At 41.1% G+C, this 23634-nt stretch overlaps 1 long non-coding RNA gene and 3 gene segments (V, D, J or C); all 4 read left to right on the forward strand.

Moving 5' to 3' along the window:
• The first annotated feature begins 1231 nt into the window (after positions 1 to 1231).
• LOC101168271 lies at positions 1232 to 2062 on the forward strand. The segment is given in 2 exon segments: positions 1232 to 1436; positions 1514 to 2062. Coding segments are annotated over 2 exon segments (390 nt in total).
• A 2109-nt stretch (positions 2063 to 4171) lies between these two features.
• LOC105358013 lies at positions 4172 to 5147 on the forward strand. The segment is given in 2 exon segments: positions 4172 to 4302; positions 4437 to 5147. Coding segments are annotated over 2 exon segments (417 nt in total).
• A 4491-nt stretch (positions 5148 to 9638) lies between these two features.
• LOC105358011 lies at positions 9639 to 12011 on the forward strand. The gene is made up of 3 exons (XR_002289110.1): positions 9639 to 10009; positions 10084 to 11847; positions 11925 to 12011. It is a non-coding gene; the product is annotated as an uncharacterized LOC105358011 (long non-coding RNA).
• A 7996-nt stretch (positions 12012 to 20007) lies between these two features.
• LOC105358010 lies at positions 20008 to 20803 on the forward strand. The segment is given in 2 exon segments: positions 20008 to 20192; positions 20272 to 20803. Coding segments are annotated over 2 exon segments (357 nt in total).
• The last annotated feature ends 2831 nt before the right edge of the window (positions 20804 to 23634 follow it).

Here is a 23634-nt window from a genome sequence, read left to right on the forward strand (position 1 = left end):
TTTTATTACATCTTTTAGAAAATTATCTGCAACTTCCTGCTTTTTCTGCCACAATTATCACAAAAATGCACGTCAGATTGCCGGGGGGGGGGGGGGGGGGGGGCTGTAGATCAAAACAGACTATGAGTTTCTGTTTTTTTGTTTTTTTTTGGGATGCTGGTGTGCCGCGGGATTTTTGTCAAGGTTAAAGTGTGCCGTGGCTCAAAAAAGGTTGAAAAACACTGCTCTAACCTGTACCGTGGCACCCAACAGGGCTGCCCTTTGAGCCCTATTCTCTCTCATTTAGCGATACAACCTCTTGCTATTGCACTTTGTAGCTGTAAAGACCCATCTGGTGTTAGGAGAGGAGGTGTGGAGCACAGGCTCTCCCGATATGCAGATGACATCTTGCTTTATGTCTCCAATGCAGCTCAGTCTCTTCCCTCTGCCTTGGCACTACTCAGTTATTTTGGCAGTTTTTCAGGTTGTACGGTGAACATTAGTAAGAGTGAGCTCGTCCTAGTTAATGAAGCAGCACGAAGCCTAGACTTCAATGGTTTCACTCTGATAGTCGAGCGCAGTAGGTTTATTTACTTCAAAGTAACAGTTACCAAAAATGTATAAAGATTTCTTCAAAGGAAATTTTATAGTTTTTTTCAAACTACATCACCAGACTGATAGTCTGGCAGTGGTCTTCCCCAGCAATGTCTTTAGTTGGACGAGGGAACTCTGTTGAAATGATTATACTGCCTAAACTTCTGTATCTTTTTCAAACTCTACCAATATGCTTTACTGGCTCGCTTTTTCAGCAACTAGACTGTCTCATGTCCTCCTCTATATGGCAGGGTAAGCACCTCATCTAAATATAATGTACCTCCAAAAAACTAAAATAGAAGGGGGCCTCGCCCTGCGGAATTTTCACTTCTATTACTGGGCATCAAACTTAAGAAATGTAGTGAATTGGTCTTCGAAGGGGACTGGTAGAGATGGCTCAAGTATGTGGCCCAGGTGCCTCCTGGACACCTCCCTGGGGAGGTCTTCCAAGCAAGTCCCACTGGGTAGAGACTTTGGGGAAGACCCAGGACATGCTGGAGGGACTACATCTTTCGGCTCATCTGCGATTGCCCTAGATCCCCCCAGGGGAGCTGAGGTGAGTGGCCTGGAAGAAGACAATCTGAGCATCTTTGCTTAGACTGCTGCGCCTGGGACCTGGCCCGAATGAGCAGAAGAAGATGATGGATGGATAGATGGTAATTACAACCAGTAGGGGGCAGTGTCTGCCCACTACACCTCCTCATGTTTCCTCAGATCAGTGGACCACAGCCTGTAGAGACACTCCTCCCTGCATGTCTTCATCTCTAACTGCATCCAGACATAATGGACACGTTCAGTTTCCAACATGTCTTCTAGCAGACGTGGTCTCCTCAGCTTGTTGCTGTTTGTTCTCTGGATCAAAGGTAAAACTCTGGAACCTCCTCAGATTGATTCACAGATCAGATGTTCATCTATGGAACTGTCATTGTTCTCCACTCAGGTGGAACTGATGGTAGTGATGTCAGCCAGACCTCCATGCTGTGGACCAAGAAGGGTCAAGATGCAACCATGAACTGCAGCCACACAAAGGATGCTACATTTTATCAGATGTACTGGTACAGACAGCTGCCTGGAGAAACCATGGAGCTGGTCGTCTTCACGTCTACAGCTCAAAGAGGAGGAGAGCACGACTTTGGAGCTTTCAGCAAAGAGAAGTTCTCAGCCACCAAGACAGAAGCTGAGAGAGGAACGTTCACAGTGAAGAAGGTGCAGCCTGAAGATAAAGGCTTGTATTTCTGTGCTGTGAGTCAACACAGTGATACAAACCCATGAGAGAGCTGAACAAAAACCTCTCAGCTGATCCCATCAATGCTGTCCTCTAGAGGGCGCTACAGAGTAAGATCAGTAGGTGATGCATAAGTATTTCCAGCTGGTGTCTCCTCCCCTCTGAGCTGATCTCCTGTCATGTTCATGCCGTCAGTCCACACTGAGACACAGAGGAAGATCCAGACATGATGATGAGAAACGTCTGCAGGATCTCTCTGCTGCTTCTCCTGTAGGTCTGACCTTCATCTGCTTCATCACATTGACCCTTTTGTCTCTTCTTCATGTGTTTTCTTCTTTCAACACAGACGTCTCACTGAGCAGCAAAGTCCATCAGGATCCAGCAACAATATTAGAAAGATCTCAGGGTTCTGCAACCATCAGCTGCAGTCACTCAGTCTCTTCATACAACGTCATTTTGTGGTACCAGAAGCTACAGGATGACTCTGCTCTGGATCTCATGGGATGTTTATTATGACAGTCTCAACTATGAGGAGAAATTCAAGAAAAATGTCACAATAAGTGGAGACAGATCAAAGAAGTCGGATCTCCTCCTGGAGAAGCTGAACCCTGCAGACAGTGGGGTTTATTACTGTGCAGCTAGTAGACACAGTGACTCAATGAGCTGCTTTTCTGCACAAAAACCCTCTGATTCATATCAACACAAACTGAATCTGGAACACCTGCAGGAACATATCAGCACAGAAACGTCTTCTTGTTTCAACAGAATCTCAGAGGAAACACTGAGTGATGAGGTGTTGATCATCTGCTACTGGATAAATGTTTTTTTGCCTTTCATGTTTGGTGTGGATTCTTCCTTAACGAAGTCAGACAATATTTCAATTCATATTAGTCCAGAACAGTATTATCACATCCAATAAAAAAAAAAAATATATAAATGCGGGTCTGCATACAAAAGTGACCATGGAGGGCAGATGACAACAACAGTTTACAATAAGAGTCCCTCTATTAATTCTAGTTAATATGTATTTGAGTTATATTCAAGCATTAATCAATGGTTTAATCCACATTTAATACTAAATTTATTAATGCATCAGTTAGCAGTTTACTCAAGTTTAATAGTCAACCTAAAGTCTCACTCTGATCATCTGAGTGGGACTTTAATTATGTTTCTGCTGTTTTATGGCTAAATAAAAAAAGAAAAATTATGAATCCATCGGTCTTCAAACACTTACTAGTGATTTTCTGTCTGCTGATTCACCGCAATTAAATTAATAGATACACAGAAACTCAGAATTAACTTTATTTATGTCCTCCATCAGAAAAATGCAACAAGAACACGGTAAAATAACCAAAAACCTCATTTTTATTTGAAGTCTGTCTTTAATTCACTATGAAAAAAAATGATAAAAGTTGCAATTGTTTAGCATTAGAAAAGGATAAAGTACATGCCAGTTCATACATATGTAAGTACTTTAAGTAATTATTTACTATCATCATTGTTGAGTTAGTTTTTCTTAAGCCTGACTTAACTCTTCATAAAACACAAAAAAGCTTCATAAGCATTACTTGAGCCTTAATTAACTTTAGTAAATAAATGTATTATTAGAACCTTATTGCAAAGTTTGAACAATTATCTATTTGGAAATAAACTTTACCTGATCACTGACTAATGCATCCTATAATACATTTAAAGCAAATTAATGCATATTTTGGTTAATACTTTTGATTAATAGTTATTTAATGCTTAATAGGCATTAAATAACATTAACAAAGGGTCCCTTGTTGTGTTAGCAATAAGCTAGTAACTGTTTAACGTTTTTATTTTTATCTGACCAGCAGGTGGCAGTCTTCCTACAAGTGTTTAATGGAGGAGGAGGAGGAGGAGGAGGAAGAGGAGGAGGAGGAGGAGGAAGAAGATCTCCAGAAGGTGACTAAAAGGAGAAACAGAGCAGCAGATCCATCTCCAGAAACCAACTTCAGCTCTGAAACTGAGAATCATGAACGTCTTCTTCTGGTTAACCTTTAACGGCATGCTGCTTTTTTCAGCCAGCTCTTCTCTCAGAGTCCAGCAGACTCCAGCTGAGATGCACCGCCTTCCCGGCAGCTCCACCAACCTCAGCTGTTCTCACAGCATCCAGAACTATGACAGAATCCTCTGGTACAGGCAGCAGGGCGACGGCATGCAGCTGCTGGGATACATGAACGTGATGTTTGGATATCCGGAGCCCGGAGTGAACGTGAACATCACCGGGAGCGCTCGACAAGGCCAAACCTGCACCCTAACCATCCAGGATCTCAGTCTGAGCAGCAGTGCCGTTTATTTCTGTGCAGCTAGTTACCACAGTGCCACATCCAACTAAGCGTCTGTGCAAAAACCTCTGCTGAGTGACTCCACCCACAAAATGATGAACACCAGGGTTCAAAGGGGCAGAACTTCAGATGCAGTCAGCAGAGGCAGAATGATCGCTTCAGTCCTGAGCGTTTGTTTCCTTCTGCTGTCAGGTAACACCACAGAAGCCTTTAGATTTCCTGTTTTTAGTCCGTGTACTGCTTTCTGAGCTGCATCTGGATTCAGTTTATCAGTTTGATAGCTGTAAATTATCACCTCTTCCTATTTTTTTCTTGTACAACAACAGGTTCCTCTGGAAAAACACAAGTTTATCAAACTCCGAGTCAAATTTACAGCAAACCAGGACAAGAGGCCAAGATCTACTGCTCACACAGGGAATCCAACTATGACCAAATCCTCTGGTACAAGCAGTCAGAGGGGCAGATGCTCCTCCTGGGATATGTGTACTTCAGGGACACTTATCCAGAGGCGGGACTGGGAGTGAAGTTGGGCGGAGGAGCATCCAAAGACCAAAACTGCACGTTAACAGTAGAAGACGTCAACAGCAGCAGCAGTGCAGTTTACTTCTGTGCTGCCAGGTCCCACAGTGACGCCTGTGGTTGATTCTCCGCACAAAAACCAAACCTCCACCCCTTCACCCCTCAGTCACCCCTCCAGGGTTTTCAGTTCACTGCCGTTCATTTTACAGCAATGCAAGAGAAAAAACAGTTTGAATGTTAAAAACCTGCAGATATTTGCTGAACTGTTTCATCAACACAAGGAAAAGAGTTACGCTGAACCTTAGATCTTATATGACACAAATCCCCTTAAAATCCTCACCTGTTTATCTTATGTTAAACGTTTTCTTTCTGTTTATGACTCTGTGAAAAATATTTAACAGCTTCCAGCTGAGGCGTCTGCAAAGATGAGGGAGCTAAAATCCACTGAAAGCACAACATTCTGTCATGATCTCGAAACTGGACAGACCCAGGTGCCGGAACCCGGACTGCCAGAGGCACCATGACAGTACCCCCCCCCCTCAACGACCACCGCCGGGCAGGCTAGGATGCCCGGCAGAAGTCCTCAATGAGGGATGGGACCAGGATGAGGGAACGGGAGGTCCAGGACCGTTTCTCCGGACCGTAACCCTCCCAGTCCACCAGGAACTGTAGGCCACGAATACGGCGCCGGACATCCAACACCTGGCTCGTCGACGGTGAAGGCTGGGGCGCCGTCGATGACACGGGCGGGCGGAGGGGAAGCGGACGGCGGGCACAGAGGGTTCTCACGGACCGGCTTAATCTGGGAGACGTGAAATGACTGATGCACTCCAAGGGCAGCGGGCAAGCGGAGACGGACACAGGATGGGTTAATGATTTTGTCAATGACGTTGGGTCCAATGTAGCAGGGTGCCAGCTTCCAAGAGGTGGCCTGGATGGGGATGTTCCGTGACGAGAGCCATACCCTTTGACCAGGCTGGTACGTCCCACCACCCTGTGACGATTTGCAATAAGGCAGTTGCTCTCCTTGGTGCGCAGGCGAGCATTTTTCCGTCTGCTGATTCACCGCAATTAAATAAATAGATACACAGAAACGCAGAATTAATTTTATTTATGTCCTCCATCATCAGAAAAATGCAAATGAGAACACGGTAAAATCACCAAAAATCTCATTTTCGTTGCAGTGGGTCTTTAAAGCATTATGAAACAATAATAAACGTTGCAATTGTTTAGCATTAGAAATGGATGAAGTACATGCCAGTTCATACATATGTAAATACTTTAAGTAATTATTTACTGTGATTGATTGTTCAGTTAGTTTCACTTTAGCCTGACTTAATTCCTAATAAAATGAAAGCTTCATAAGCATTACTTAAGCCTTAATTAACTTTAGTAAATAAATGTATTTTTAGAACCTTATTGCAAAGTTTGAACAATTATCTATTTGGAAATAAACTTTACCTGATCACTGACTAATGTATCCTATAATACATTCAAAGCAAATTAATGCAAATTCAGATCAATACTTTGACTAATAGTTATTTAATGCTTAACAGGCATTAACTAACATTAAAAAAGGGTTGCTTATTGCATTAGCAATGAGTTAGTGACTGTTTAACTTAGTTTTTATTTTTGGGGAGCCAGTTTAGCTCGTGCTGGTTTGCGGCGCCTTCCGTCCGTGAAACCAGGGTTCGACTCCGGGCTGCTCCCTGTTCCCTTCTCTACCTCTGTGCCGGTTCCAAGCCCGGTTTGAGAAGGTTATGTCAGGAAGGGCATCCGGCGTAAAACATTGCCAAATTTACCATGCGACTTGTTCGCTGTGGCGACCCCTGATGGGAGAAGCCGAAAGTGGAAGAAGAACTTAGTTTTTATTTTTATCTGACCACCAGCAGGTGGCAGTCTTCCCACAAGTGTTTAATGGAGGAGGAGGAGGAGGAGGAAGAAGATCTCCAGAAGGTGACTAAAAGGAGAAACAGAGCAGTAGATCCATCTCCAGAAACCAACTTCAGCTCTGAAACTGAGAATCATGAACGTCTTCTTCTGGTTAACCTTTAACGCCATGCTTCTTTTCGGTAAAAGTGTGTTCTCCTTTTTGCAGATATTTTAGTGGAAATATAGAATTCTGTTTGTACGATTTGAAAATGTCGTTTCCCTTTTCCTGGTGTGATCATGGTTCTTCTGCCCTTCAGCCAGCTCTTCTCTCAGAGTCCAGCAGACTCCAGCTGAGATGCACCGCCTTCCCAGCAGCTCCGCTAACCTCAGCTGTTCTCACAGCATCCAGAACTATGACAAAATCCTCTGGTACAGGCAACAGGGCGACGGCATGCAGCTGCTGGGATACATGAACATGATGCATGGATATCCGGAGCCCGGAGTGAACGTGAACATCACCGGGAGCGCTCGACAAGGCCAAACCTGCACCCTAACCATCCAGGATCTCAGTCTGAGCAGCAGTGCCGTTTATTTCTGTGCAGCTAGTTACCACAGTGCCACATCCAACTAAGCGTCTGTGCAAAAACCTCTGCTGAGTGACTCCACCCACAAAATGATGAACACCAGGGTTCAAAGGGGCAGAACTTCAGATGCAGTCAGCAGAGGCAGAATGATCGCTTCAGTCCTGAGCGTTTGTTTCCTTCTGCTGTCAGGTAACGCCACAGAAGCCTTTAGATTTCCTGTTTTTAGTCCGTGTACTGCTTTCTGAGCTGCATCTGGATTCAGTTTATCAGTTTGATAGCTGTAAATTATCACCTCTTCCTATTTTTTTCTTGTACAACAACAGGTTCCTCTGGAAAAACACAAGTTTATCAAACTCCGAGTCAAATTTACAGCAAACCAGGACAAGAGGCCAAGATCTACTGCTCACACAGGGAATCCAACTATGACCAAATCCTCTGGTACAAGCAGTCAGAGGGGCAGATGCTCCTCCTGGGATATGTGTACTTCAGGGACACTTATCCAGAGGCGGGACTGGGAGTGAAGTTGGGCGGAGGAGCATCCAAAGACCAAAACTGCACGTTAACAGTAGAAGACGTCAACAGCAGCAGCAGTGCAGTTTACTTCTGTGCTGCCAGGTCCCACAGTGACGCCTGTGGTTGATTCTCCGCACAAAAACCAAACCTCCACCCCTTCACCCCTCAGTCACCCCTCCAGGGTTTTCAGTTCACTGCCGTTCATTTTACAGCAATGCAAGAGAAAAAACAGTTTGAATGTTAAAAACCTGCAGATATTTGCTGAACTGTTTCATCAACACAAGGAAAAGAGTTACGCTGAACCTTAGATCTTATATGACACAAATCCCCTTAAAATCCTCACCTGTTTATCTGAAATTAAACCTTTTCTTTCTGTTTAAATGACACATCTTTGATATTCAGAGTCTGATATGTGAGGGGAGAAAACTAGACAACAGTCTCACTTAGAAGTTTGTCGGAGGCACAGAAGCGAGGAAATCCAAAGCAGACGAGGACCAGAAGCTTCAACCAGGAGGCTGGACGGTCTCTGGCTGCAGAGGACTTTCTGGCAGCAGCCCTTCTCATGGTTTTCGGCACACCGTACACTGGTGGGTGTAATGTTGCCCTGGCGAAGGTCCTCCTGTTTAAAAAGGCAGTCACTCAGGTGAAAGTCATGATGCTGATTACCTGTCAGGATCATGGCAGTTCCAGTCATTCTGGATGATTTTCTTCTGCCAAGCCGTTCTGCTGGTCCAATAGGATGCTGGGAGGTGGTTCTTTCCAAAATCCTTGCTCCTCTCAGTCTCAGTGAAAAAGTCAAACAGCTTCCAGCTGAGACGTTCTGCAAACATAAAGAAGCTAAAATCCACTGAAAGGACAAAATTCAGCAAATCCTCAAGTACAGACGTGGTGCAGCTCCTTAACAAAGTGTTGCTTAAATTAGATCTTTTACTGTTTATAAGTTGTTAAATTAGTCAAACGTATTAAATTTTACTTTTGTTTCTTAAAGTGAATGTTAGTTTTAAAAATATGTCAGACTAATATGATCAGTCTTGCCAGAATGTGAGAGTTCCTAGGTGTGCACGACAGGTGAGCGTGGGGTTCACCAGGTTTGACGCAAGCAGAAAAAACCAAACTGCAAACATAAAACCTTATGAATAAAAAGTCTTTGAAAGGTTCGTTGTCTTACATGATTTCATTCGGGGATATTTTCTTTTTTTAAATGTTTCATGCTTTTTCTTTTACAGTTTTACTGCGTTTTGGTTCACATAAACTGACTGGATATGCAAACGTGGAGGTGAGACGATGTGCAGACGTGCAAAAACCATCCTGTGTGGTCCTGGAAAGATCGACACCCCGGGTGTTTTCTGAAGTCTGGACTGAAGAGAGATGGAGGAGCAAACAAGGACAAACCTGCAGATTAACCGGTGAAAAAGTCTTTATCTTTGTCTCCTTTTGTCTCTGCTTCTTCATCCATCTGAGTCCTGCTGCTGCTGCTGCTGCTGCTGCTGCTGCTGCTGCTGCACCACCTTTGTCCTCATAGATCAGATAACGATGCTGTTTGCAGCACTTCTCAGTTTGACTTTGTGGTTTAAGGTGTCGTTCATTTTTGTAATAAAAACTTCTTTTTTTTAAAAACTTTTTTTAAATACTTTTTTTGTGCATTTTAAGCATTACTTAAAACTTTTCCTGAAAACAATCATGAGTCAGATTTTCATCACAAAATTACAAATAAAATCTGTAAACAATCAAAAATTGAACTGTTTTAAAAAGAAAAAACTTTGAAAGAAAAGAATATTCACAACTTTTTTTCTGCTTAATTATTTAAGTTCCGGAGAATAAATCTGATATTTTCCTGACTATTACTCAGTTCATCTGTTTCTTTAGCCCTTGTGCTATCCTATGGGGTCCAGATGACCCCACCCTTGCTTTGACGTGTTCTCCCTACCATGACAAAGGTGGATAAAGGTGGAGAGGATTCAATATAATCCATTGACACCAATGAAGATCACAAATCATTGAAGAAAAAAGTTCAGCACACTGTCTTGTGGGGTCTAGATGACCCCATTCCCAATGTTAAAGTGCCTAGAACAGCACAAGGGTTAATTCCTTCCAGGTGAACCAGCACTGCTTCCCACCAGCAGGGAGCACTAAGGAGCTTAATGTCTTCAAGTTATTGAAGCCCAGCTGAATTCTGCAGAAGTAACTGAACCAAACAAAGATCATGATCGCTTCTATGAATATTGAAGGTGTAAACAGGTCATGGTTTGACTCCGCCTCTCCTGCTGAAACGTCTGTTCCTTTGACTCCGCCTGCTGCTGACTGATGGAGTTTCTTCATCACCCTTCCTCGCATGAAGAAGGCAAAGACTCTGTGGGTTTATTGAACAACTGACACTATGATCTGCCTCCTCTTCTGCTGCTGGCTGACAGGTACGAGAACGTTTCAGAACAAATTCCGTCTTTATGTTTTGTATAACATTTCTTCCTCTCTGTGTGGTCACCAGTTGGTCTGGCCGTGGATGTCCGTCAGACTCCTGCTGAAGTGTTCACCCATCCTAGAAACAGCTTGGTGCAGCTTTTCTGCAACCATGACAAGACCGACTTCTACTTGATGCTCTGGTACCAGCAGACGCCTGGACGCACAGACATGAAGCTCATCGGATATTTGCATCACAACGAACCGACGATGGAAAAAGAACATAAAGATGATTTTGACATTTCTGGAGCTCTGAGTGGGAGCACAGCAAAGAATGGATCTCTGATGATCAAGAAAGCAGAACAGAATAGCTCTGCAGTTTATTTCTGTGCAGCAAGCAAAGCACAGTGATGAAGATCATCTGTGAACGTGACAAAAACTGTTGGCATTGCTTCATCGTTGGTGGTTTTCTGGCTCCACACAGCTGCTTCTGTGGTCCACGACTTTCAAACAAGAAACTCATCAAAGTTTCACTTATCTAAGAAGAGATGTAAAAAGAATCAAAAAGTAGGGTTTTAATAGATTTTCATCTTTCTTTGCTGCCACCAGGAGGCGCTATGTCTTTGCTGTTTTTTTCCTCCAAAACACAGAAAATGTTCAAGATGTTTCCAGAAAATTTATAATTTTTAAATAACACACATTCATAAAGCAGTGTGATAGACATCCTTTCATTAATAAATCTGGTTCATATGACATTTTTAAAACAGTTTTTCTATGAAGAACTTTATTTAAGTTCAGACCTTTCAGGCTTTTCACAGAAAAATCTAGATTTATGTTCCAGTTCATAACTCAGAACACTAAAAACAACAAGTGAGTTCATTTTGGTAAAATTATACTATTTCTCAGAGGAAAAAAAGGATGGTCGGAAAGAAAATCTCTGAGGTTTGAATAAATAAAACAGAGTGTCATCTGCATAAAGGTGAATGAGTGTTTTCTCATTGTAAAAAAAAATTAAAATACCAAAAATGGTGTAAACCAGGAGCCTTGTGGAATTTTTTTTTTAGTAAACGATGGCTCTAATTCAGGGTTGTCAAACTCAAGGCGTTGAGGACCGGCTTCCTGCTGGTTATCTGCTGCTGATTACCTGGATCAGGTGCGTTTAGCCAATAAAGAGCTTCAATAGCAGGTTTAGACTTTAAAGGCAGAAATATTTTCAATTTCTAGAAAATCTAGAATTATGCTTTAGTTACAAACTCAGACGCTGAAAAACAACAAGTCTGTTTAGTTTGTATTAATTTTTGCAGCTTTTGTCTCGTCCAGGTGGAACACCTATAAGAAGTAATAATTCAGCATCACTGTAGAGTAAATGTTCCTCGATTATAGTTATGGTTATTGATGGTGCTTTACGCATGTGTTCTAATAAAAGAATAGTTAGACAAATGGGAATCCCGGATTCCTCACAGTTAGTCTATATGCAGAACAATAGGTGGTTGGAAAGACATCTCTATGGTTTGAATAAATAAAAGCGTGTCATCTGCAAAGAAGCGAATGTGTTTTTGATTGGAAAAAACAATTCTGTGTGAAAAATTCAATGGAATATTAAAATAATAAATACACAATGATCCCCTGTATAAGATGAATAGTGGGTTTTTTTTGTGCGTGTGTGAGGTATATTTAAAAATTTAACGCCTACTCTTCATGGACCTGTTTTGTTCTTGACTGTGGTGGCAAACTCCTCCTCTTCATTACTCTCCTGCTATTTAAAGCTGTGTCTCTGTCGTTACATTCTGCATTTTCTTTGCGTTGGTAAAACAAAAAATTATCTGCGTGTTTATATTATATTTCCTCTCAGGTGATTTTCTGAAAAACAAAGACTATATTTGGGTATGATGTGTTACTTGATGCTCCTCTTTTTCTTGTGTTTTTTAGATTTCTGCCAGACTCTTGATGTCCATCAGGATCCATCAGACATTGTCAAAGAACCAAGCAGCACAGTGCAGATTGTCTGTACCCATGAAAAAACAGATTACTTTCAGATGCTCTGGTACCAGCAGACGCCTGGACGCACAGACATGAAGCTCATCGGATATTTGCATTACAGCGCAACAACGATGGAAGAAGAGTATAAAGATGATTTCACAATTTCTGGAGATCTGGGTGGGAGCACGTCAAAGAACGGATCTCTAATGATCAAGAAAGCAGAACAGAATAGCTCTGCAGTTTATTTCTGTGCAGCAAGCAAAGCACAGTGATGAAGATCATCTGTGAACGTGACAAAAACTGTTGGCGATGCTTCATCGTCTGTGGTTTTCTGGCTCCACACAGCTGCTTGTGTGGTTTGATTTCAGTTGAATATATTTTTATTCAGAATCACTGCATGATCATTTTCTCAGCCTCAAAAGCTCAGAGAAAGTTTATATTATCTGTGACTTTTATCATTTAGCACCAAATGAGTAAAGAAGACTGTGATGAAAAGCTCGTGTCCACCTGCAGATGGCAGTAATGATGATTATCTCAATCAGAATATGAATAAAGCAGCAGTCATCATCACTGAAGAGATAGAAGAGCGTATGAGACAAACACAAAGACTGATCAAGCCCCGCCCACCAGGCTGTGTTTATTTAAGCATGGACTCAGACTCTTCCTCACTTTCATTTTTGAATCACAGATTCTTGTCATCAACAGAGAATCTCTAAAGTTCACCAACAACTCAGACAAAACTTCAGACATTTAGACTCAAAGGTGCAATGCTAGAAAAAGAAAAACCCGTCCGTCTGCTCGCCTTCTGTTGCCTTCTGGGTAATCATCTGAAAATTTGGATTTGTAATTTTCTAACATGTTTTTTAAATTACTTCTCTTCCTCGGTTTAGGTTTTACTCTTGGTCTTGAGGTTCGTCAGGATCCATCAGACATCATCATAGAAGAAACCAGCCCGGTTCAGATTTTCTGCAGCCATGACAAAACAGACTTCAGAGTGATGCTCTGGTACCAGCAGACGCCTGGACACACAGACATGAAGATCATCGGATATTTGCATTACAGCGCAACAACAATGGAAGAAGAATATAAAGAAGATTACAAGATTTCTGGAGATCTGGGTGGGAACACGGCAAAGAACGGATCTCTAATGATCAAGAAACCAGAACAGAAGAGCTCTGCTGTTTATTTCTGTGCAGCTCGAGAAGCACAGTGATGAAGATCATCTGTGAACGTGACAAAAACTGTTGGCGATGCTTCATCGTCTGTGGTTTTCTGGCTCCACACAGCTGCTTGTGTGGTTTGATTTCAGTTCAATTATTTTCATTCAGAATCACTGCATGATCATTTTCTCAGCCTCAAAAGCTCAGAGAAAGTTTTTATTATCCGTGAATTTTATCCACCAGGGGGGCATTCCATGAAGCACGTTTAAACTAGCCTGACTTTAAGGTTGAACTCTGGCTGAAATCTGCCTGAACTTGCTTACTCTGGGTATGTCGGTTCCAAAAGACGGGAGATGAGTTAGCGTAATTACGCTCCACTTGGTAACCCTGGGTAAATGCACGTCCACAGCAAGTAAAGACATTCTCAATGCATCGCCGATTTTCGGAGTCACCATGGAAATACGTGGCGATAAAAAAAGAGATCTCTATACTTCAGTGAGACGGAGTCTGAGATTTTAATGACGGTGTGGGTATCGGATCGACTCGGGCTGCCGGAATTTCTCGACGGTAACACCAGTTGGACAAACTACTTAGCGAGCGATTCCACAGTTAAAGAATAAATGATCCACCGTCTCAATGTCATTCAAACAAAAACTGCAGTCATTCTCTTCAAACCCAAAACGAATCCTCAAAAATTCCTTAGATGGGTACAACGTCGCTAAGTAGTAAAATCGCTAAACGTAAAATCGCTCGCTTAGTAGTTTGTCCAACTGGTGTTACAGTCGAGAACATCCGGCAGCCCAAGTCGATCCGGTACCCACAACAGCGTATGAAGATTATACGCCCATCAAAAAAAGTAACACGGCTGCATCATCAGCAAAAGAAAGAGTTTCTGCGTGGAGAAAAAAAAACAAAGTAAAAGCACGAGTTTCTATCTCATTTCTATTTTCATTGTGACGCATATATATATATATATATATATATATATATATATATATATATATATATATATATATATATATATATATATATATATATATATATATACATATAATCCAACTTAAATGAATTAATTCAATTGGTAACAAATAATTGAGTTAAATTTATTCAACCTAATTTCTTTTGTCTATCCAACTCAATTTGTTTTTACAACTGAAACTTAAATATTTATCTAATTAACTCCAATTCAATTAACTGTTTTTCCATTAATTTATTGTTCCTTTTGAACTCTCATATGTCTAAGTTTGAGCCTGCAGATATACTATTTTTTATTACTATAAAATGAATGAAATAATATAGATTTACAAAATGAACCGCCAAATCCTTTATCATTTCTCCAACTTTGACAATGCTGTGATTTGCACTAGGGGTGTTAAATAATCTCATCATCCTCTCCCTCCCTCTCACTCATGGTGCAGAAAGAATTAAACATAACAGGACAAAACAACTAGACAAAACCCAGTAAAACAGCCAAACAACTAAACACAATTGGTCAAAAACCCACACTTAAACCCAAATCCGTCCAGACAGGCAAAGGGAATGGTATCCCACAATCCCTTGCGGTGTGATTTAACGGCAGCACCAAAGTTACAGCCACTTATTTGAATTAATTTGAATGAAAGTAAAATAACTGTCTGATAACTACGTGTTATTTTTAATCTGACTTACCTAAAAAAATGATTTATCTTAACTGAAGCAAATAATTAAGTTAGATCAAAGTAAAAAAGTTTATCTTTCCAACATCCATATGTGGTCTTATCAGCCTCTCATGGTGGAAAAGTATTATCTTCATCCACTAAATCATCTTCAAATGGACACGCCATGCTGCTTCACCTCTCTGAAAACAAACTAACCTTCAACTAAACCTGCTACACACCAGGGGCCTCATTTATAAAACTTTGCGTAGGATTTGCGTCAGAAGTGGCGTACGGATGAAACATAGGACGTGCGTACGCACAGAAATATTCGGATTTATAAAACCATGCGCACGCACATCCTACGCATCTTTCCCTTAATAAATCACAACCAATTCTAAATGCAGTGCAGCTTTTGCGGCTTCATGACACGCCCATAGTTGCCCATAAATAGTCCGTGAAACGCCCACAAATGAATATTCATTGATTGCGAAACCATGGCAAACACAGAGAGGAAATCAAAAAAACGGAACTTCACTCGATGTGAAGTAGAAGTTATCATTGGCGAGGTGGAAAACAGGAGAAAAGTGTTGTTTGGAGGGCACAGTGTGGGCATTACTAATGGCAAAAAGGCACGTGAGCGGCAAACGGTGGCAGACGCCGTAAATGCTGTAGCCTCACAACCTCGGACCGTGGCCGAAATAAAACAGAAATGGTCGGACGTCAAAGTCGAGGCGAAAAAACGTCTAGCGCTGCATCGCCAGAGTGTGTCTGCCACGGGGGGGGGGACATCGCAGCTGACCCCTCTTGATGACAGACTGGCGGCAATAATTGGGGAATCCCTTAAGTGGAGTGGTGACTGAGGCGCAGGGGGAACGCCGACGCGCCAGATGCACCGGGTGACACACCCCCAAAAGCCCGCAGAGGTCCAACAGGACGGCTCGAGGAAGTCAGAACCGGCTCATAAGCCACTCGTCCTCGTTTGCCAGCAAGTTTTCTTGCTGTCTAAAGATGCGTTCACTCCGAATTCTTCCATTTGCCACATCTTCTAAGAGCGCAAGATCAGCCATTGTGTGTCATTACGCATTGTGATGGGGCATTTTATTTCTATCCATTTAATTACATCTGACAAGCTACAGATGTCGGTAATAATCGACGTGGAAATGGGAAATTGTTCAGCGCAAATGTAATTTCTTGTTGCTTTCTGAATGGTTGAGACATACGCCATACATTGTTTTATCAAAAATAAAACAAACTAAAGGCATATGCATGAATACCATAATTCTGTGGCTTATGAAGAAATGTTTTACCATGAAAACAACTTTCCCTAGTGGACAATTAATGCATCTCCCTCTATCTATCCATCTCTCTGTCTGATTGCACCTATCTCTGCTCCGCCAGATGGACACATTGACGAGAATATCAGTTTTGTACATTATTTCGTTCTGTTAACTATATTATTTATGAGGATGAATTGCACAACATGCCAATATTGCAGAACATATTTCACTTTTCTTTTTGCAAATAAGTGTTCATTTGAATTTCTGTTGAAATTTTCGTTTGATTTTTTTTTTTGTTTCACTGCTGATCGATCAAAGGGGTGTTCGTGTCGGCTGTTATTTTTAAGACCTGTTTTGTGAAGTCAAGTTTGCTTTTTATAAATCTCAACTATTGCGTAGAGAGTGGCGTACGCCTTCTTTTGTGCGTACGCAATGTTTATAAATGAGGCCCCAGGTTATGTTCAGAGCATGAGTTGCTATGGCAACTTGACATATCCTGAAACATACCTCCATTCTGGAACCGAAAGCTGAGGTTATCAACTTCTTTAGCCTCAAACTTACTGTGGGAGCTAGCATAACCTGCTTTCTGGAATACCCCCCTTGTGGATGAAAATCTTGTGTTCACCTGCAGATGGCAGTAATGATGACAATCTAAATGAGAATATAAATAAATGATCAAATTCTGCAGATTCCTTAAAAATAAACTTTTTAAAATCAGAAAAAATTATTTGAAGAATATTTCTGTCATTGTTACTCCTCTTTGGGGCACCAGAATTGTCGTAGAAAAGGCAAAACTAATCTTCTAAAGCCTCTGAATATTTACGTGTAATTGAAATCTATAAACAGGTAAAAAGTGATGCTGATTTTTCATCCAGAGGATTTAAAAAATTATTGAAAACTTATTTTTCTTCATCAGGAGTCATCATCACTGATGAGATAGCAGAGCGTATGAGACAAACACAAAGACTGATCAAGCCCCGCCCACCAGGCTGTGTTTATTTAAGCATGGACTCAGACTCTTCCTCACTTTCATTTTTGAATCACAGATTCTTGTCATCAACAGAGAATCTCTAAAGTTCACCAACAACTCAGACAAAACTTCAGACATTTAGCCTCAAAGGTGCAATGCTAGAAAAAGAAAAACCCGTCCGTCTGCTCGCCTTCTGTTGCCTTCTGGGTAATGATCTGAAAATTTGGATTTCTATGTTTCTGACATGTTTTTTAAATTACTTCTCTTCCTCGGTTTAGGTTTTACTTTTGGTCTTGAGGTTCGTCAGGATCCATCAGACATCATCATAGAAGAAACCAGCCCGGTTCAGATTTTCTGCAGCCATGACAAAACAGACTTCAGAGTGATGCTCTGGTACCAGCAGACGCCTGGACACACAGACATGAAGATCATCGGATATTTGTATTTCAAGGATGCAACAATGGAAGAAGAATATAAAGAAGATTACAAGATTTCTGGAGATCTGAGTGGGAACACGGCAAAGAACGGATCTCTAATGATCAAGAAAGCAGAACAGAATAGCTCTGCAGTTTATTTCTGTGCAGCTCGAGAAGCACAGTGATGAAGATCATCTGTGAACGTGACAAAAACTGCTAAAAGCTTTTATAAAACCACAGAAACTTTCAGCCTGAAGCAGCTGCCTCCATGGTTTGATGCTGTTAGAATGAATGAATAAGCATTACTGCCGGAGAATTAGAACCACCAAGGAAATAAATAAATGCTTGAGAGTCAAATTATAAAATAAGTCACAATTTTACAAAAAGAAAGTTTAAAAATTTTACAAAAATAAAAAATACATATTTTACAAGAAAAAAGTCATGTTTCTTTGAAAAAAATACAAAGAAGTGTATGCCTATAGGTCCAAAATGAGAGAAAATAAAGAAATTCATGAGAATAAGGATGTAAAATTATGAATAAAAAGTCATAAAATCACGAGGTCAAAATCTACGAGAAAAAAGTTGTAAAATCAATTTTTATGAAAAGAATATTTTTAATTTCTGATTTAAAAGGTCATACTATCACAAGGAAAACTTGAAATAAAAGGGCTACCATACATTTTTTAAAATAAATTTATGTTAACAAAGTCATAAAATTATAAGGAAGAAAGTAGTAAAATTGTCAGCAAAAAGTCAAATCAATATGCAAATTAAAATTCTATACTTGTGATTTAAAAGCAATAATTTTAAAAGAAAAAAGTTGTGTTTTTTTAAGTTGTAATTCCAGGAAACATTGTTATTCAAAGCAGATTAATGAGATTGTTGAGCGGTGTGATTTCCATTCCTTTGAATTGTAAATTCAACAGTTTGATTGTCTTTGTTGAACATTTTCTTCAAAAAAACACAACCTTTCCCTGGAAAATTATGAATTTTTTGAAACCCAAACTTATGACTTTATTCTTGAAAATGTTTAACTTTTTACATTCAATTTTCTGAGACTTTACTCTCCTGAAATGTAATCCCTTTTTCATATGATTTTAACACTTTGTTTTCAAAAAATTGACTTTTTTTCTCAAAACGTTACAAATTCGTTCATGTAAAATATTTCTACTTTTTTGTCATAATTTTACAGCTTTTCTTTCATGTTTATTTTTCTTCTATCATAGTGGCCCTAAAACCCCACAATAGAAATACACTCAGGTGTAATTTCACACAAAACGATGAAAAATAGACATCAGACCTTCAGAAGGTTTCTCTCTGCTGCCACCAGGAGGTCCATCTTCATCATCGTCAGTCCTGTCACCTCTTCAGACCCCAAACCCTCCACACACATAATCACAGGGTCCCAGCGTGGTAATGGAACCCCAAATGTAATGTTCACGCATGAAGACAGCAAGAGGTCCTCAAACCATTTCTGCTCTTCATGCCTCTAAAAGGATTTCCTGTCACTGAAGAGAAAAACTGACAGAAGAAGTTCTTGTTTTCTTTTGGAGTAAGCTCCTCCCACCAAGCTGCTGCAGGTTCTCCATCACTTCCTGTCCACCTTAAAGCTTCAGCTGCTTCTCACTCCTTATGCAGCTCATGGTACCACAGTGATGAAGAAACCCTCCAAAAACGTGATAACAATTCAATCATCTGTGGTTTTTAGGCTCCAGACAGCTTCTATAATCCAAACATCTTGTATTTGAATTATTCCATAAAGTTATTCTACCTCTGCCAGTGTTTCCATTTTAAAATTTGTCTTTGCTCCTTTTTAAATAATCTACTTCCTCATTAACAAGCACGTGTTTTTCCTTAATTCTTCTTAAAATATTTGCTAAATTGTTTTGTGTTTTTATTTCATGTGATCCCTTTGTGATTCCCTTTTTTATTTCTAACTTGATTAAATGTTTAGCTTCTATTTAGCTTGTATCTAATTGTATTACTATAAAGAACTGGTCCGAGTAAAGAACCCTGAGGAACACCAACAATTATGGTTTTACCTTCTAGGTTGGAGTTTAGTAAATAAATGTTTATTTATTTACCTTTTGGTTTTTTTTGTGTTTAGATCATATTTTCTACTGTATTGATATTTTATATTACTTCTATATTAATTAATCTAATAGGTTTACATTATAACTACAACAAGTTAACAATAGAATTGTGAATGAAAGTAGAAACGAGCAATTTATCTTTTTGTTTTTTTCTTTTAACCGTGGAGAACCCAAGAAATATTTACTTTTGGGCTTTAAAGTTAATTTGATGATTTTTGTTTTGATTTATATTTATTTTGGGGTAGCAGCATTTCACAGCAGCCAAAAAATACAAATATACTAATCATAAAATAAACAAATAAAGTTATTTTGTTTTGTTCTTTAATCAAAACAGGAAAACAGCAGCGGCTAAATTTGACCCTGCAGGTTGACTCTCCAGAGTTCTGCACATTCTGTCATTCTTTACATTGTTTGTTACAGAAATATCCTGCAAACATCCTGGATATTTTTATTTAAATCAAACTCTTGGTCTGTTTTTTTGAACAGATGTAGATTTTATTCATCAGTGAATAGACTCCTCCCTCCCTGTGAGTCTGTCTCCATCATTTCCAGCTCTGGTCTCGTTCAGCAAACAGCTGATTGTTTGTCACTCATCCTTTTAGAGTCAGATTCAAACGTGTCTTTTCTGAAATGATCTGCCGGCTCATTTTCTTTAGCCTGCTGGGTAATTTTCTACCAACATTGTTTTTCTCTTTTACTTTGAAAGGGTGTTCTCCTGATGAATCCTGCTTTTCTGCCTCCAGGTTTTTGCCTGAACGTTGAGGTTCATCAAAGTTCATCTGAAATCACAGACGCAAAGAAAAAAGTGCAGATTTTCTGCAGCTACGACAAGAGTGACTTCAGGGTGATGCTCTGGTACCGGCAGACGCCCGGACGCACAGACATGGACCTCATCGGGTATTTGAACTACAAGGAACAGAAAATGGAAGAAAAGTATGAGAAGACTTTCACCATCGCTGGAGATCTGAGTGTGAACACGCTCAAAACCGGATCTCTGAGCATCACGGCTGCAGAAACGGGAAACTCTGCCGTTTACTTCTGCGCAGCGAGCAGAGCACGGCGATGAAAAGAACCTCTGCTGGTGACAAAAACTGTTTAACATCTCAGGGACTTTGGTCTTCAAGCAGCTGCTTCTGTGGTTGACCTCAGATTTAATCGATGTGCATCAGAATCAACTCGTGCTCCTTCTCTCAGCCTCACTTTTCTTTTTCCTTTTAATGGTGGAAAACAAAATTCCTAAAACATAGAAATAATTTGAAAAAGGTCATGCAAAAGTACTCTTTAAAATAAAAAGTTTGCTTTTTTTCCCCTCGGTTTCACCAGCAGGGGGCTCATTCTCATCACAAATAACTGCAGGAAGTCTTCTCACCTGCAGACACCAAGCCAGGAAAAAACAGAAAGTTTTTAGGAGAAAAGCAGCTTTTATTTTGTAAAATGTTTGTCGATCACTGACCTTGTTCTTCAAGTTACCAGGATTCCTTCAGAGAAACATTAGGATTCCTAAATTACATGTAAAATAAAATAAAAAAAACTAAATTCAACTGATCCTTTAGGAAAGGAAACAATCAAACCCACCGGCTTATCTGCAGGTTTCCAGCATTCCTGAAAAAGGAGGACGTCTGTGTGACATTTTGTGGAAGATCACTCGAACAAACGCCCCCCCCTCGCCATATTGTGAGAAAATGTGAAAATCACCAGATTCAACACTTTGACACTAAATGGCCACCAAGCTGTAGGTCCTGTGGCCATCCCATAATAATTTCTAAACGTCGGTCGGATGTCCCTGTTGTGTGTTTTGGTTTTGCTGGTGGATTTGGAGGTTGTTTTTGTGGCATCATTCATTTTTTTGACAGTGTCTCTTGCTGTGATGTCACCAGTTCTAGAGTTTTTCTTGTCGTGATGTCATCATTTCGTTTGTTATTCTGGCTGTGATGTCATCAGCTCATGCGGGGGAGGGGGGGTTTCACGGTGAATTGTCCTTCATTACAGGACGGGCGGAAATAAGAATGCAGTTTGACGTTTCAGTGACTTAAGCTCCTCCCATCAGACTGAAGCAGTTTATTTTACCACTGACGACTTCTTCAGCCACCCCGTCCTCCATCTGAGTTCGTCATGTGACTCTGACATCATTTCCTCCTGCCTTGCCTCTGCTGTTGTTTTTCGTGAGCAGACAAGTCACCACCATCATCATCACCACAGACGAAGAGCCAGAATGATTGTGTTTCTGCTTCTCGGTCACCTGACGGGTAATGTGGACTCTGTCTCTCACCTGCAGCCCTTCTGTTAAACCAAAGAAAGCTGAGTTTTTGTGATCCCCGTAGGTTTCTGTTTCTGCCTGAGCTTTCACATCAACCAGACTCCAGCTGATGCTCTTCACAGGGAGGGGGAAGAGGCCCGCTTCTTCTGCTCACATGCACAGGCAGAATTCCGAGTGATGCTGTGGTACCAGCGTTCGCCCGGAGACGACGCCCTCAAACTCATCGGATACGGCTATGGACAGTTCCTCAACGACAGCGTAGAGGAGCCGTTCAAGAAGAATTTCTTACTGGGGGGAGACTTGAATGAAAAGGAGAAAAAAGGCTACCTTTCCATCCGCGGCCTGAAGGCGCTCGAACACACGGCGGAGTATATCTGTGCAGTCAGGGAGGCACACTACCTGAAAGACCCACAGCCTTGAACAAAAACCTCCTGCAATGGCCTCTTCCTGTTGCTCCTGCGGGTAAAGAGAGGTCCCGCCTCCACGGTGAGCAGCTCCTCTTATCACAGCTGATCATCTGACAAGAGGCTGTCGCCTCCTCTGTGAGGAGTTTCCAGAGTTTAGTGCAGAGAGGAGGAGAGGATGCCTGGTGGATTGAATTTTGGATTCCAGTGTTCAACAACAAAAAAGATTTGCTGAAAAAAACAGAAAAATCTCAACTTTTTCTTCATTGAAAAGTTAAAAGTCATGTCTGTGGTGGAAGAGCGGCCATGACAAGACCATCAGGAGCAACATGGCCCAAAGACACTTCATTAGGCCAGATGGGAACCAAACCCATGACCTTTAGAGGTCGACCGCTCCACCTCTGCTCTCAAGAGGTGATCTCATGCGCTCAATTTTTAACAGCATCCACTTATCCCATCTGAAAACATGCAGCGTCTCTGTCATGTGATCTCTGAGGCTTGTCTGTGGTTTGGGTTGTGGGGGGGTCAGGAGTCCACACCTCTCATCAAACCCCCCCAGGCTTTACCTGTCCTGACTGAGAGTCGTGTTCCCTTGTAATGACAGATCCATGAACCCCCACAGTTTACGGTTGGACTCCAGAACATCGGTCTGATCGTCTGGAGATCAGGATCAGAACCAGGAGGTGAAGAACCTTCAGAGCCTGATGGTCGTCATGGAACCGACGACAGAGAATGGGGTAGAAAGGAATCAAACCCGGGCAGAATGGACAGACGTGTCAGCAAAGCTTCACAACCAACACAGACCAGAGCCACAAAAATAAATAGCTTTAAGATAGAAGATAGATAGATTTTCTCTAGATTTATCTATCCATACAGATAGCTAGCTAGCCAGCCCCGGCTGGCTAGCTAGCTATCTGTATGGATAGATAAAGGAAAAGAATTCCAAAAATTTAAACAACCAGATCTCCTCTTTTCCTTTAGTGGGTTTTTGGAAGATTGGAAAGATTTTGGTTGGATTTCAAAGACAATCACCAAAAGAAATGGAGAAAAAGGCTTTGAAGGCAGGTCGTTGGAGATGGACAGAACACCTTCAGCTCCTGAAACTCAGACGCCACCATGACAATGGAAGGTGTTTTGCAGAGCTGCAGGTTTAAACCTGGTGCTATCCTATAGGGTCAAGATGACCACTGACGTGTTCTCCCCACCATGACAAAGGTGGATAAAGGTGGAAAGATTTCATGTAATCCATGGACACCAGTGAAGATCACAAATCATTGAAGAAAAAAGGTTCAGAGCACTGTCTAGTGGGTCTAGATGACCCCAAGTGCCTAAGATACAAAAAACCCAAAGATCAAACCTGCAAAAGATCATAAACATCAGGGTTTGGTTTGTCCTGACCTTTATTCTGGCACAGAGTTCAGCGGTCCAAGCCAAATTCCACAAAG

Source organism: Oryzias latipes, chromosome 22 (genome assembly GCF_002234675.1).
Source record: "Oryzias latipes chromosome 22, ASM223467v1".
NCBI classification, from domain to species: Eukaryota; Metazoa; Chordata; class Actinopteri; order Beloniformes; family Adrianichthyidae; genus Oryzias; species Oryzias latipes.